General features: G+C 43.6%; 4 protein-coding genes across 4 annotated transcripts; 2 read left to right on the top strand and 2 right to left on the bottom strand.

The window, feature by feature from the left end:
- Window positions 1-859: 859 nt before the first annotated feature.
- On the top strand, window positions 860-1758 carry LOC132783597 (large ribosomal subunit protein uL30). Its single transcript, XM_060788856.1, is given in 3 exon segments — window positions 860-984; window positions 986-1510; window positions 1572-1758. Coding segments are annotated over 3 exon segments (762 nt in total). The 5' UTR covers window positions 860-861; the 3' UTR covers window positions 1686-1758.
- Window positions 1719-5835, top strand: LOC132783598 (WD repeat-containing protein on Y chromosome). Its single transcript, XM_060788857.1, is given in 7 exon segments — window positions 1719-2128; window positions 2130-2395; window positions 2587-3684; window positions 3763-4205; window positions 4260-4458; window positions 4921-5121; window positions 5181-5835. Coding segments are annotated over 7 exon segments (3213 nt in total). The 5' UTR covers window positions 1719-1777.
- On the bottom strand, window positions 5830-10313 carry LOC132783594 (rab3 GTPase-activating protein non-catalytic subunit). Its single transcript, XM_060788852.1, has 6 exons — window positions 10178-10313; window positions 9809-10115; window positions 7644-9749; window positions 6442-7585; window positions 6182-6379; window positions 5830-6071 (listed from the first exon to the last, which is right to left on the bottom strand). The coding sequence occupies exons 1-6, from the start codon at window positions 10251-10253 to the stop codon at window positions 5895-5897; spliced, it is 4008 nt and encodes a 1335-aa protein (XP_060644835.1). The 5' UTR covers window positions 10254-10313; the 3' UTR covers window positions 5830-5894.
- Window positions 10314-10452: 139 nt separating this feature from the next.
- Window positions 10453-13581, bottom strand: LOC132798640 (short-chain dehydrogenase/reductase family 16C member 6). Its single transcript, XM_060810576.1, has 6 exons — window positions 13484-13581; window positions 12706-12820; window positions 12184-12337; window positions 11301-11455; window positions 10883-11243; window positions 10453-10827 (listed from the first exon to the last, which is right to left on the bottom strand). Exons 2-6 carry the CDS (start codon window positions 12726-12728, stop codon window positions 10564-10566), a joined length of 957 nt encoding a protein of 318 aa, XP_060666559.1. The 5' UTR covers window positions 12729-12820; window positions 13484-13581; the 3' UTR covers window positions 10453-10563.
- Between the last annotated feature and the right edge of the window lie 2680 nt (window positions 13582-16261).

Below are 16261 nucleotides of genomic sequence, written 5' to 3'. Positions count from 1 at the left end.
AAACTTGATTAATGATAAGCCTGACAACAAGTTATCAATCTTGATTATTTAATGGCATTAATTTACGCACTGCGTTCGTGTCACGTTGATAAGACTGCTGCGTGTCTCTTCCACTGAGAGCGGGAACTACCTTATCAAAATGAGTGAATGACAAATTGCCAGTGCGCAAAACCGGAAATTGTTCCGCATTTCAAATCAATGCCAAAACTATTTTTGGCCATTGGTGGAGATCAATTTAATTTTAAACAAAATGTGCAGACACCTGATTGCAAAAATAAACATGTCATTCAATTTGGCTCTACTTCCTTCCTTTCCTCTTTCACTCCAACATTCACCTACTTTCTTCTGAAAAAGAGCTTTTCTACTAGGTTGCGTGGCGTGTGACCGAAGTAATAATTTTCTAAATCTACATATAAGGGCCACAATGCAAAAATCCTAAGAAGTATCATCTGGTAACACTTAATTTGGTATATTGATATGTTTATAAAACGCTTGCAAAAAGGCGCGTAAATGTTACCAGTTTGTTGTAGACCAATAAAATTTGTGCTATAGATATTAGTTTTTCATATTTTTATAATCCACAAGCAAATTAACGGTAAGAAACCAAAATAAAACTATTGAATAAACCGCAAAATTTGATATTTATTATTGACTTTCGATTAGTCGATAACAGCGACGCATCTGTTGGTGTTGAAAGCGAGTTGGCAGCCCTTTAGTTTTTGTTTTGATTGTGTTTGCACGTGTTCCGCGTTTTCATTTTAAAGAAAACAACTATTTAATCACAATGTCTGACAAGTAAGTGCACAAAAACTACTAAATCACAAGAGAAAGCTTACTAATTTAATGCTTTACTGCACAGATATGCAGTGTCCCAATAAATTGCCTGGAAAAACAGTCTCAGTGCTCAAGCACCGCAAGCGTCGCATTCAACAGGACAAATCTGTGCTAGACCAAAAGCGTAATGATCGTATCAAACGCATTGTAAAAAACCAAGGCACACCACAAGTTTCGCCGCGCTGAATCCTTTGTCATGGGTTACTTGAAAGCGGAGCGCACATCCAATCGCATCCGGCGGACAATTCTACGCACAAATGTCACCGAACAGAGCGCCGAAGCGGCAGCGGAAACAAATCCCAGACTGCTGTTGGTTATGCGTCATGCGGGCAAGATGATTTACGACAAAACCACCGCAAACATCTTTCGCACCTTGCGTATGCCAAGGCGTCACAACGCCGTCTTCTTAGAGAACAACAAAGAGAATCAGCTGCTGTTGCGCGTCATCGAACCATTTGTTGTGTTTGGTCATCCATCATTGAGCACTATTCGAGAGTTGCTATTTAAGAAGGGTTTTGCTAGCATTGATGGCAAAAAGACGGCCATACAGTCGAACACCATGGTAGAGGAGCAACTGGGCGAGAAGGGCATCATTTGCCTGGAAGATATCATACATGAAATCTGCACAGTTGGACCAAATTTCGCGGCAGTCAATGATTTTCTGTGTGCCTTTTCTGTAAGTTAACTAAATGCTATATTTCAATATGTAGAGCTCATTTTAAACTTTAACTTTTTAGCTATCAAGTCCTCGCGATGGTTGGAAGAAAAAGGTATCCGTCTCCTTCAAGCGTGGCGGCGAATATGGAGATCGTGGCAATGGCATCAACGATGTCATTGCGCGTTGCCTGTAAAAATTTCAACCCTAGTAGACTTTAATTTTCCTAAAAAACTTAAATAAATAGTTGTATGTATAAACTCAAAAAAAGACACATCACTGATCATTATGTCGGGCATCTATTTTGCCAGCGGCGACAGCAATGCCAACGTCGAATACCAAACCATCTCCTCCACAGCTACCAACGAAATTAGTCCTGAGCAAACAGAGCGTTTGCATGATTTGATTTCAAAGGCACAACTCGAGAAATTGCACGAATCCTTTAATGCAAGTCCAAATCAAGTTGTGGGTTTCGCCGAATTGCGAAGATTGCTTGAGGATGTGGACGTCACGTTTAGTGATTACACCTATAATCGTTTATTTCTTAAGATTAATCAGAATCGGGATTTCATGATCGATTGGAATGAGTTTGTTTCGTATTTGATCTTTGGTTTTCAAGAGGAGGATCCCAGCAGTCAAAAAGGAAGCACTCATTATGCCGATTTCAACGGCGCCATCGGTACGAAAAACCGAACACAGATCCGCAGTCTGTTGTCTGGCATTGCTCAAGGTGAAGTCCGATCAGACGCCGCTTGAGGAGATTACAGAGACCACAAACTATTCGTTTGGTGGCGAAGATTCGCCTGAGAATTCGGGCATGTGGGTGACGGCCAGTCATGAGGGACAGCTGCGCTTCTGGAGCGCACACATGGAACCGCTGCGCAGTGCGGTCTCCGAGAGCAGTAAGTAAATGAATAGGAGCAACTATAACGCTTAAACTCCTGCTGTTGCAGTTCACTTTTGAAGATGCCTACTTGGATATTGGCACTTCAAGCGCTGTCCGACGTCAGCATCGTTTGCACCTCGTCCACCGAACGTGAGTTGAGGTTCCATGAGACAATTGCCTCCACGTTCACGCTGCGCATGGTCATTCGTAGTCTGCCATATGCCGTCTACTGCATGAGCTATGCCTTCTACAACAATGGCAAAGTGCACTCCAAATTGGTGCTGGGTGATTATGCGGGCAATGTGCGCATCTTGTCCTATTCTCCTTATTTGCGTGGTCCATTCCAAGCCAAACCGGGCGCTGCTTTGATCGAGCTCGTCTGGGCAGATGTGTTACGTGGTCGCATTCCGTTGTTGGTGCCGCGGGAATACATTAATCTGCACAATGAGCTTATCTCATGTGTCTACTACTCGCTGCACATGAACACTCTGTTCGCTTCGGCGGAGTATCGCAACACGAAGAAGTATCGCGGTCGTTGTCCTGGCCTTATCATGGTCAGCAACGATGATCGCAATAATTTTCGCATTCCTTTGGGTGTCACCGTCTTCTATGTGTCGGAAATTAAGAATATTTTAGTCACAGGTGGCCCAGATACTTTTGTACGCATCTGGGATGTTTATGTTTCATCGGAACCATCGGCTATACTCACTGGCCACAATGGTGGCATCGTAGCGGTCTTTGTGCAGCCGGAAGAGAACAAAGTATACAGTGTTGACTATCACAAGATCATCAAGGTGTGGGATTTGCAAGAGCACACATTGCTTCAAACCTATGGCGATCTGGTGCGCATCATTCACCACAGCGAAATGGACATCAAGTACTATTATCATTCGCATCTGCGGGAATTGATGGTTGCGGGTCGCAAGCTCATCTCGATCAAGTGCTGTCCGCGGGTTCGTGTCGATCTCACCGATGGCAATACGCATGCTGCTCCCGTCTCTGTGGTGCTTTATAATCGTCTGTTTCGGAACATTGTTACTTGTGGTTTGGATAGCTATATTATTGTCTGGGATCCGTGGAGTGGCAGGCGCAAGATCATCATGAAGAATTGTCATACGAAGATGATCTACGGTGAGACCATTGATATTGAGATCACGGCTGCCTGCTTTGATCCGCTGGAACAGTTTCTGTTGACGGGTGCTCGGGATGGTTCGCTTAAGATTTGGAACTACAACAATTCAGTGGTGATACGAAACATGAGCATACAGCCGGATCAGGAGGTCACAGCAGTTATTTGGGTTGTAGATCGGTGCGTGAACTTGAAAATACCTTCGTAAAGGTAGTGAAACGCATCTTTTTCCTTATTTACTGGTACTTATTTCCCTAGCATACTCGCGATGGGCTGGGATCGACAGGTTACCGAGTTCAATGATGTTGTGGGTCGTGAGTATGGCGATCCCAAGAAGTGGTCCAAGTTTCACACAGACGACATCACTTGCGCCGATGTTAAGTTGGGCGAGGGCGTTGTTACGGCCACCTATTCTGGTGAGATTATCTTCTGGAAACTGGAGACAGGTCAGCCATATCGACGCTACAATGTCATGGATCCCAAGCGCTTTATTGAGCTAAAACTCAGTCGGGATGAGGAGAAGCATGAGCGACGCAGCAAACGCATGTCCTCGTTGTCGGCAATCGCGCGTATGTCACGCATGACGACGGTTGGTGGTAGCTTCAACAAACCCGATGAGATTAAAGATTACGGCAGCAATATACCTGTCTCTGTGCAGGCGGTGCTCTTTCTGCAGAAGCGTCCCATGACCAAGGATCACGGTAGATCTGGTTCTTTATCATTTTAGTTTCCTTTATTTATTCAACTGTTTGCAGGGAGTGTCTTTATCTCGTTGGATACGGGTATTATTCAGGTGTATTCGCATCATCAGCATGGCGGCATCCTCAGTCAGTTCTATGCGGTGCACAAGTTGGGCGATTGCGTGCTCACCATGGCTACGGATCGCAAGAATCGTTTTTTATATACTGGTACAGCCTTCGGATACATCAAGGTCTGGCACATTGTCAATTATTGGTGAGTAGCGAGGCATTATTATTATTGGTCCTTGTAGGGTATAATACATTTGTCATATATCAGACTGAAGTAAAAGTCAACTTATTCATTTGTCTATCTTAAGGAATTTGTAAACTCACTCTAGAATTTCTGCAACTTCGTTAGCGGTAGTTCACTGTAAGGTCACACGCTTCAATGGCAGGCATAAAGAAACCACAGAAATTGGTTCTAACGACACGACTCATTATCATACATGTGTATATTAGCTTGTATACGTGTCATCCATCCGCCTACACAACAAACCAACAACCCTTAAGGCCGACAGGCACTTTGCGTGTCTAGCCGAATTTCCGAGCTCAGCAAACTTTGCCAAAAACTATAATAATAAATAACTCATAATTAGAACACAAAGCAGACAGAGTTGAGGCAGGAGAGACTTAATAAAGACAGACATTCAAACATCATTCTGCGACTTCTCTGCAGTGTACCAGAGGCAGAGAAGATTCACGTGTGCATGCCGAGACTACGACTGGAGTTCATTTTTCTGCGCAAGGAAGTCTTTATGCCCAGAGCGAAGCGCATAGTGAGAAATCAACCGGAGCCGATGCTGGTCAGTTCCTATAAGGGACATTTGAAGGCCATCAATTCCATTGGTTTCATCAATTTGCCCAAGATAATATTCACGTAAGCGAAGCTGTCACTATAAATTTTTTTTCTCTTTCAATTTTTAATCCTCTTCATAGTGGCAGTCACGACTACTCGTGTCGCTTGTGGACCCAAGGCGGTCGTTACCTGGGTACCTTGGGCACAGTGCTGCCGTGGTCGAAGCTGTCGCCCTTCGAGCGCGCCGGTGAGGATAATCGCGCCTATCGTCTGCCGCCAGACATCAAGAAGGTTGCCAGCTCCACAACGCTTAAGGTCATTACGGGCGTACAGTACCACACGCCGGTCAAACGCGCCCGAGTCAGCGAGAAGCGAGAGGATGATCGTGAGATGGAGGAGAGCACGGCCAACGATTTGAAGAGCATGTTCGACAAGCCGCTCAGAGAACCCATTCTGGGCAATCACTTTACACTGCCCGGTCGCAGTGCCATCGAGCAGCGCATCGAACTGGACACAACGCAGCTTTATATTCCAGTCTACACGCATCTGCGTGTGCATCCCTCGACGATGATGGACAATCTGCCTACGCCGCCTATTATTGGGCAGGTGAAGGCCGAGAATTATTTGAAACATTACATGCCCGTTGAGGGAAAAGTCGATCCCAATACGTCCGCAATTAATATAAGAGAACCGCAACCGTTGCAGCCACAGCAGCCACAAGTGCGCTACAAAGCTGGAGCTGCCTCCTCCTCCAGTCAGCATAAGCCACGCAAATCCAAAACCAAACCGTCCTAATACTAAAACTTGTTTATTATTTCTTTGTGTGTCGCGTGCAATTATAAAGTGAATCCATTCTAGGAGTGCAGCATGCGCACCGCATTGTACATCTGGGCGGCGGTAATCAGTAATCTGCTCTCACGCTTCGACAGGCATTTGTAGGCATGGGCAAGCAGCTTGTCCAGTGCAGCGATATCAATTTCATCGGGGCTGTTGGCATTGATAGCTATGCTCTCGTCTGTCAACGGCTCCTTCTGCAGTTACAACAAATGATGATGTGGTTGATGATGATGATGATGATGGGTTGTGTTTGCATTGTGCTGTTGAATCAGTTTTGTGGATAGTAAACGCTGCAGGCACTTACCAGGTTATCCAAATAGGCGAGCAGCTGATGACCCACCGAGGCAATCTTGAGGAATGCTGTCTGCGAGCCATCGGCAAACAGATTAAGACGTCGACCGGCAATCTCCAGCAGGAGGCGTCCCAGCTCCTCATCCTCGCTGATATCATGCAGCAGCACTTGCGCCTCCGCATCGTAACCAAAGGCATACAGCTCCACCACCTTAAAAGATCATCAATTATCAATCGACCATCTGTTTATGTAGCTTGAAAGTTCTAACTCACCTGTTTGCGTAGTATGGGCAGCTTGTCCAGCTTCCAGCTGTCGGCCAATTCGCATATCTTGGCCATGTAAAACACATGATCGAGTATGTACAACTGTTCCAAATCCTCACGTATCAGATCCATTGTGGCTGCCACAGTGTTGCACAAGAATTGCGTGCGCTTCTCCTGCAACACCAAATCAGGTGGCGGCAGCACATAAGGCAGCTCCTTGTTAATGTCCGCAAGCAGCGCCTGATTGGACAGTGCATCAAACAACGTGGTGACTGGACGCGGAAAACGCAGCTGAAACGTGGCTATGAAATGCAACACGCCGCACAGTTGTGTGTGAAGCTGCAGCAGCTCGGGCAGTGCATTGTGCTGTTGCAGTGCCAGAAACTGGACTGGCAGCTGACCCTCGCTTAGGGCCTGCTCGAAGCGCAGATCTCTCTTTCCATGTTCCAACGAGGTGGTAAAATGCTGCAAGAACTCAAGGCATAATTCCAGAAAGTCCGGCACCAGTCCAGCAGACATGTCCAAATCCTGCTGGCACATTTTATCCACCGGTAGTCGGCCCACCTTTTGCATTAACTTTGCTGCTGCTTGTAGCGGATACTTGAGCGTTGCCTGCCACAACATGCAGCAGATGCCATGTTTGAGAGCCCAATCCGCTTGCCGGAATTGTGCTAGACAGAGTAGAGCTGCACGCATGCGTTCCAGCGAGGCCAACTGTTTGCTCCAGTGTACCATGTGCTGCCAGGCCATCACGCTGAGGAGCACACCCGACTCCAGGCTGAAGGGAAAGTGAGCACGCAGCAGTGCCAAGCGTTCCAAGACAGGTTCGAGGGGCTCGCAAGGTTTGCCCGGTTCTGGTTCGATTTCCTCGCTTTCCTCTGGCTCCTCTGCTGGTGGCTGCTCCTTTTTCTTGGCTTTTTCTTTTAATTTTGGCTTTGCCTTAGTGCTGCCCTCTGGTTGCTCATCGTCCGTTTCATTCTCTGGCGGCGTAAACTCCACAATAAGCGATGGGTGTATGCGACTGTAGTTCAGCCACTTGGCCGTGAGTTCCGTCACAATGCCTTTGCCACCACTGAGTATGTTCTTGAGGCTGCAATCGGGAGGCTCGTAAGTCAACTCTGCGCCCACAGGTGCGCGACAAATCTTTGGTTGTCTGAAAATAAACAGCTCTTAAATAAACAAACTACAAAGAAAGGCATAGAATGTCTTACGATAATATGGCTCCCAAAACAGACACATCTTCCAGCTTGCCGATGAGCAGTCCCCACTGTGCCTCATCGTGTGATATGGTTTCCCAGCGTTCCTCGTCCTCCGCTGCGCTTTCTTCGCAGGAGCCATCTCTGCGACCGCGCCATAATTGTATGGCAACCGTCTTGCAGACAATTGCCACCAGCAACCCAGCAAATTGTTTGCTTTCCAGCAGCAGTTCACGCACCTGTTGCCACCAGGGCGAAATGGCATTATAGGCATAGTCATTGATGTGTTCGCCGGCCAGTTCGCAAATAATGCGAAGCATAGCAGCAATGCGGGACATATCCTCCACAACTTCATCACAGTTGGTGTACTCAAAGGGCTTGTCTAGCCAGAAGTAGATGACTAGTGTCAGCAAATCCTTGCTGGGAATGCAGGCATCTGTGGCCCACTGCTTGAACTGCTCCAGACACATGCCATGCGCAAAGAATCTACCAAAGAGATCGTTGCTCACGCAGCCATATTTGTCCTGCTTCTCCGCTAGTAATGTGACGCAATCTGGGGCATCGATGTTAAAGATGCTCAAATACGCGATAAACTCTTCGATGTTGTGACTCCCCTGTAGATTAAAGGTGACTTCGCGAGGCGGCGCTGGCTTCTCGCTGCCTGCGTCCAGCAAGATGACCAACTGATTGATGGTCACCAGATCCGCATCAGAGAGCTCCAAGAGCTCAAAGGGCGTGATGTTATCACTGCTTGGCTGCTGATAGTTGCTCAGTGTCAGGTAGAGATCGGTCAAGCGTTTGTAGTTGCCAATTTGATGCTGAAACTCTTCCGATGCTTCATCAACCGGTTTGCTCTCAGCAAAGGCATTCACAATACTTTGGAACAGCTCCGGTTGCAGGCGTTTACTCTTCAGCAGCATCTCCAGGCACTGCTGCCGCACCTCCAACGTTTCCAGCTTGCCAGCCAGCCGAGCAATGGCAGCAAATTGCTGCAATCGATCCTCGCTTGAAGAATGCGCCAAAGCACGCAACTGGTTGCGGAGCTGTCGCAACATTTCAATGTCCCGCGATGTCTGCGAATTGGTTTCACTTAGTGCATAATGAAATGGAATAATGACTTCTTTAAGGCTTCCATTGCTGGGATCGAGAAATAGGCAATGATTAATAGCTGGCGCTTTGCGCGATTGGTTACCCGGCGTGCCCAACGGGCTGTGATTGTTGTAGATCAGTTGACCACTTTTGCACACAGTAAACGCAGCCACTTTGGGTCCATTCTGAAGCGCCCAAATGTCCAGGCAACCGAGACGCGGCGCATAGATGACCAGAAATAGCGCCTTGCGATGATGCGACTTTATGCCGCGCACCGAACGCTCCTTGATGGGCACAAAGGCACACTGTGCATCACGATAGCCTTTCCATACACGCAATATAATCGCTTGTTGAGTGTCCACCAGCATTACACGATCCAGATTATCTGTGACAGCAGCCAGCTTGGCACCTGGTGCTATGATCATGCTGAGCCCATCACGTTTGCCATCGTAGAGCCGACACCGGGTGCGCATCGGCGCCTCCTTTCTGGGCATGGGTGGCAGCTGTTCCGACGGCGCTTCCTCCGGCGAGCGTCGAAATAAACCGCCTAGCAGATTCTTGTAGGCCATGCCTATCACATCTTTGGCCACTTCACCAATAGAGACCGTCTTGTAGCCCTCCTCGGCCTCAAAGAAACCAAGGTAAGGTTCAGCGCCCGCTGCCAACACTTGGGAGCTGCGCACTGGTATCGATTGCACCTTGGCAAAGTATCCATGGGAGATGCTTTGTTGTACAATGAAATCGTAGCTGGGCGTTCGTTGATTTGTCACTATGGCAGCATCGTTGATAATGCTCTCGCGCTGCCGTTTAAACTTGTATTTGTGGAATGCGACAACGTCGGCAATTTGAACTCCAGTACGCTCTAAGGCGCCACGTTGCATATTGTGGCGACAATTGGCCAGTATGGGCAATATGTCCTGCCCATTGATGAAACACATACAACTGCTGTAGATGAAGTAGAGCAAAGCATCTGCCTCCGAGTGACGTGGCGGCGACAATAGTTTGATGCCCAGCACGGCGTCCTCCTGACAACTGCCGGGATTGAACAGGTATACAATTTAATAGTTCACTTGATTAAGAATTAATGTTACCATTGAGAGAACAGCTTAACGCCAGTATCCGTATAGAAGAGCACCATTCCAGAGGTAAGTCCAACGGCAACACAAGTCCAATCAACGTCTGTGGAGCGCACCAAGTGCGTCATGGGCAAACACAGTAAACTGGTCACAATCTGATTCGTGTTCTCAAGTTCGCCGCACCAGGTGAGCGCATATGTGTTCTCCTGGGCATTGCTGTCCCAGTAGGTGGAGAGAAAAGCCAATTTTTCGCCTTGAGCCAGCGCAATTGTTTCGCCAGTGGGCGACATTGCATAGTTGACGGCATTAAGCCAGTTATCATCTGCATTGGTATGAGAGTCTTTAAGAAATACCTTTATTGGACATTTATTTTCTATATTTTACCGTGACCAAGTCCGAAGTATTCTTGCACCTTCCGAAAATCTAAAATATTTCCAAAACTTTTCACTTCGCAAGCCATTTTTCTTTGTTGTCATCACACAGCTGTGAGCTTGCGGCGTTGCCAGACTGTCGCAAGTTGCTAGAGCAACATGTAAACAAGTGTGTGGCCAGCTTTTATCCCAAGCTTATCGAAAGCTATTTCGATAAATTAAATCTGTGCGCCGAATTTGAATCAACAGGCGCGAACATAATATCAATTTAAATTACGACACAGCGAGTTTATTAACTCCTTTGGCGACCAATAATAACTTTAATATTCCATAATTTACGATACAAATTTACACTTACACATTCATTCACAAATTGAATAGAAATATACTATATACAAATTAAATCAAATCGGACTCCACACCGCTATCAATATAATCTTTAAGCATAATGCCACATTTACTAGGCAGCAGCCGAGTCCAGTTGTTAATGTATAGCAGCGTGCTGGGAATGGTTACTTCCAGGCAATCGGCACGATGCGCTGCCACAATCTGTTTGGCCACTTCCTTGGGATCCAAAAGGCCCAACAGCGATGGAAACTTGACTTTGGGATTCTTGCAGAGACCCGTGTTTGTCATGTACGGAAAAATTGTGGTTGTTTTTATCTGCAAAAGAAAATTGTTAAATATGCATTCGACGGGTGAATTCAAAATTTATTACCAGATCCTTGTATGGCCCCTCGCGTATCTCCTCGTGCAGCGCCTCCATCAAGCCACGCACTGCATATTTGGTGGCACAATACGGCACCAGATTGGACAATCCAATCAGTCCGGCAATGGAGGACAGACAGACAATGTGGCCGCGTCCCAGCTCCTTCATCTGACCCAGAAATGCCTGAATAGTCCAGAACTGCGAGAAGACATTCACATCGAAGACACGCTGGATTTCCTCAGCCGATTGCTGAGGCAGCGGATGCGTTGGCATAATGCCCACATTGTTGACCAACACGGACACAGGACCCACCTCGGCCAGAACGCGATCCGCTAGAGCCAAAACCTGCTCTCGCTTCGACACATCGCAGCTGTCAAAAATAGTTTTCATTAGGTATGCTTGTAATTGAATTATCTTTAAGGCTTACCTGAAACTGTGCACTGCACCACGATTTAAATTCTTGATCTGCTGCACAGTTTCCAGATTGTTCTGTTCGTTGATATCCACGCAGACCACTGTGCAGCCACAGCTGGCATAATGCAAGGCTAGCTCCCGGCCAATGCCATGACCAGTGCCAGTTATCTGGGTAAGAAGATAAGTCAGAAAAAGACGAGTAAATGAGAACTGATAGTCTGTCTAATTCATTAAACGCCTTCTGGTTTGTTTGCTTGTTTTTCCATCTGTCTTTATTCTTCAAGTAACTGCCTATCTCTTAATCCATTTAAGCATATAGAACTTCCCGACTATAAAAGCTAAGGACACAAAACTTTCTGATGTTTAAACTTACATCAAGCTGATCTTTAATGTATATTAAATCGAATCTTCTCTTTCAATTTTAATCTATTGATCAGTGTTTTCGCTCATAGTGCTGTTTATTAGCTGTCTCAAATCAATTCAATTCGAATCGGTGATTAGGTGTTTCATAAGCAGTATTTAATAAACTAAGTACAACTGATTAAAACAAATGCTAATAATAAAAATAGTAAAATGGGCAGACTTCACATATTCAGTAAAATGAAAACGAAAATAAAATTCAATTTCTGAAATACATTACGGTATTTTAGTTCCGGGATTTTACATATATTATATATAATATATTAACACTGATTCGGGCTTCATTCAGTGTATTTTTCAAGATTTGTTTTTCTGTCTACCTTCATGCTATTCTGTCCTACAACTTGAAAATTATTAAAACTAGACACTAACGACATTCTATTGTATATTAATAACCTTACAGAATATGAGATTTTATCCAAAACTTTTGGTTCACCGTATCGAGAGTGCACTGTAGTGCAAATGTATTCACTTACCAGTACAACCTCACCGCTGATATCCTTTTGCTTTTTGGGCAAAAACGTTTGAGCCAGCAACAAAATCAGCTCCAACAGCACACGAGCAAAGAGCACAACGAATTGCAAAAGATCTTGGACCACAGCAAAGATGCGCTTGGAGGCAGTTGTGGTGCTGAAAATAACGAAAAGGAATCACTTATGAGCAAAAACAATTCCCTTGAATAAAGTCAAACAAATATGGTTAATGCACAAGTGTAATTTATCTATTTGTATGCGCAGTGTTCAAGTGGTCATCGGACTTTGCATCAGCATATCGAGCATAACGACAATGACAACAATGTTAATGATAATGCAATCCATATGCAACGCAACTCAAGCTACATCTCCAATCGCCAAGCTGCGGACTTTGGCGATAACTCTTGGCCCAGTTTTGGGTCGCTGCTAGAACTTTGACTAATGAATATGCTGAATACGCTAAAGCACTTCGTAGTATTTAATCTAAACACGTATTAAGTATTATTACAAGTGTTGAATACTTACTGTATAATTTCACGTTCAATCATGATGACAACAATTTGTAAGGGGCTCCTTTGTTTGTGTGCTTAAAAGAATCGAATGACTCCACTTGGCCTTAAGTTCAACCAAAATCGGCACGCTGCAAAAGTGTTTAATGGAAAATCTTTTATTTTGATTGTAATCAAATTGTTTTTTAGTGTCTTGCTTGCAGTCACGACAAATACAAAAAATATTAGCTGCTTGTGCTGTAACTTCGTAGTAACAATATTTTCTTCCGTATTTGCGTCGTTTTCTTTGCATTTTCTTTTGCTTTTCAGCCAATTTTTCGAGTGTAGTTTGCAAACGCTTTTCGGTTTTACAACCGGCAGAAAACATAGAGAGAGTGAGAGAGAGGGAGCGACGACAGCCGCAGCTGAAATGCAACATTTCCACTTTCGTTTTCGCTGCACTTCAATGTGGCACACACACACACACACAATGGGGCAACTATTACGCTATGCCAAAAAAACACACACACACTCTACAAATCTCAGTGGGGTCTTTTTGCTGTTAGACAATCAATGAGCCAGGCCAGACGAGACGTCGGAAGACCCATAAACGACTGCGGCATGCGGCATGTGGCATGTTGCAAGCAGACATTGTCGTCTCTCTTTGCGTTTGCACTGCTCTGCTTTGGCGATTCTCTTGTGTTGCAATAGATATTTGCAGCCAATTGGTAAATACGAGGTGCGTTTCAATACTTTTCGCTGAGCACACGCGGCGTATGTTTATTAAGTATACCACACGATGGCTAAACAATTACTTTTTGTTGTTGCAATCTCTGCTGTTGCACTGCGCTTTCAGCTGAATATACTTTGAAATTTAGGAGACGCTGTGCAACCGCAACGCTTCGCTGCTCGCCAACAACTAAGTTGAGCTGCGTGCGCCGCAAACCGACGAAGTCTCTGTGCCAAGCGCAGGCAACAGCAAAGATAGTCAGAGAGAGAGAGAGAGAGTGATAAAAAGAGCAAATGAGAGAGACAAAGAGCCAGAGTGAGTGCTTAAGCTTCTTGCTTGATCCTTGTGAAGGACGCCAGAGTTCAAAACAAATGCAAAACCAGCAAACGACCTTCAAGTTCGACACAAGAAAAAGAGAAGAAAAACAAAACAACAGACAGAGAGACAGCTTGTCGTCGCATCATTAACACCTTATTGTCTTTGTGACCGCATGATTTACCGTTTCAGTCTACAAAGACAAAGCTTGGACCAATTGCCGATGACTAAGCAAACAGATTTGCGTCCAAGTTCAAGTTCAGCAAATGACAAACATAATGAGCAGCCAAACAACTCTGCAGTCAACTTATAAAGCAGGGCAAAAAGTTAAACATAATAAATCAAATTGATTACAACATTTGAATACTGTCTCTCATTTTAAATCTATCAAATTATTGATTGTTGTTGTATCTCAATAGTATTTCGCATCTTTGAGTTCACCTTAGCCAGGCTTCACTGTTTATCAACATCTTGCTAATGAGCTGCATTCCCTTTGTTGTTTCTCAGTTGCAGCTCTGGTTCTGTGGCATGTGTCCTTCACTTTATCTCGCTCTCTTTCACAGCCTTTCGCTCATAAAAGACTAAAACAAAAGCCACTTCAAGTGTTTATAGTATGTTTTATCGGTTCGCTCTGTTGGAGAAGGTCAGTAAAGGGCTGTTCGTCGTCAATGTTCGCCAATTTCGAGTACGTGCATATACCCGATCGACGACCCGTTCACAGCCGACATAATTGGTGTCAATTTGGATGATGTTTGCCTGCTTCAGTTGCCGTTGCTATTGCTGTTGCTGTTGCTGTCGAGCTGATCATCAGCTGTTGGAGGCACAAATTTGCAGATTGTTAATTAAGTGACGTGACAAAAGTAATAAGTGCAAGTGCACAAGTACTCAAGTGAGAGTACACAGCGAAAGAGACGAGCTGATACCCTGTAGATTGTTTACAAAAAACTATAAAATTTATACTTGCTAAGACGTTGAAAAAGAGACCTAAAAAATATATTAAAATTTTAATAAGCAAATTCAAAATTCAAAAACTCCTTCGTCCGTTTTATGTCACTTTCACTTACCTCTTAAAAATGTTATATAAAAAATGAAAGCATAATACAGTTTAAAGAAGTAATAGCTAAGTTGTGATAGTAATATTCTTTATATACTTTCGCAAGTTAACATATCACTGTTAATATACGAGTAAAGCTAAAAATATATTATGGATTTTCTATTTCAATGGCTTTAAGATCTGCCATCAGTACAATAATAATCAACAGTTCAGCATGTATAGCAATTATAACAAATCTATTCATATAAATCAGAATATGGCATTTATGTAAATTGTCAAGTCAACTTTGCTTTCAGTTTTTGTTAGTCACAAATCAAAGCAAACATTCTCTGTCTCTGTCTGTTGCTATTGTTTGTTTCTCTTTTTGGTTAATTTGTCTTGAATCAATCAGAACTGAACCGGAAATACAAATCTCCCCTTTCTCGCTGACTTTGACTACGTAATGGAAACATTCGTATTCCCCAAATGGGATTTATAACGCAACTGCTGAATTAATGCTCAGTCTTTATTGCTAGCACGCCCCGTTCTTATCGCTGTTGTACATCCATATACATGCATATATATATCCTGTGACTGTGACAGGACTCTATTATTTGCGTGCATTAACAATCAATAATGACAAAAGCAAACTCAATTATGAATGCGAGTTTGGGGCTCCAATGGAGTTACGAATTTTGGGGGTAGATTGACTTCGGGATTTATCATGCACAATGATAACTGATAAGCATTGGAGATGGTTGATAAGTAGACATAATGCGAGCACTTCGATCCGAAATGGATTGAATCTAAAGGGAGAGTATGATGTTCTTATAGAAAGTAGAATTTAATGAAAGCTGTATAATAAATTGTAATATATACATATTCAGAAAATTTGTGACTTGTACAATAAAGTGTAATTAATAAATATTGAACAAAAAGATAAGGTTTTCTATATTTGATAATATACCATTAATAATCTTTATTTGTGATTTCAATTTTTGTATCATAAATTATGATTTTTGACGAACTTACTGAAAATGAATCATTAATATAAAGTTTATATTATAAACATCGTTTATTTTTTAAGATTATTATAGTATTTTCATTTACTTGAATTAAAGTAATTTATTAAAATATATTAAGAATACTATTTAAAGGTTAAATAAATTTAGATTTATATGATTTGTATTTTGACTTTAATATGTTTATCCACTAACTTAAGCTGAATTTAACTATTTCAAGCATGGAATTTTTAAATTTATAGTTCAAGCTTAAATAAAAATTCCATTTTTATTTTCCATGTATAGAGTATTTGGCTAGCACGCTTTCTAAGCCTTCTGCTGACCTTGACTTCATGTGTGCATTAACACATTAAGTATTTCCAACTCCACTGACTAAATGCTGTCAACTGTCCTTTTACGTTATTAATGTACACACACACATTTCGACACACACACACACACATACACTTACATTTACGTGCCCATCAAAATGTATGCAAATGTATGTGTGTTA

Source organism: Drosophila nasuta, chromosome 2L (genome assembly GCF_023558535.2).
Source record: "Drosophila nasuta strain 15112-1781.00 chromosome 2L, ASM2355853v1, whole genome shotgun sequence".
In the NCBI taxonomy this organism is placed as follows: domain Eukaryota; kingdom Metazoa; phylum Arthropoda; class Insecta; order Diptera; family Drosophilidae; genus Drosophila; species Drosophila nasuta.
The sequence above is the reverse complement of the archived record's forward strand: the minus strand, read 5'-3'. Positions and strand labels throughout refer to the sequence as shown.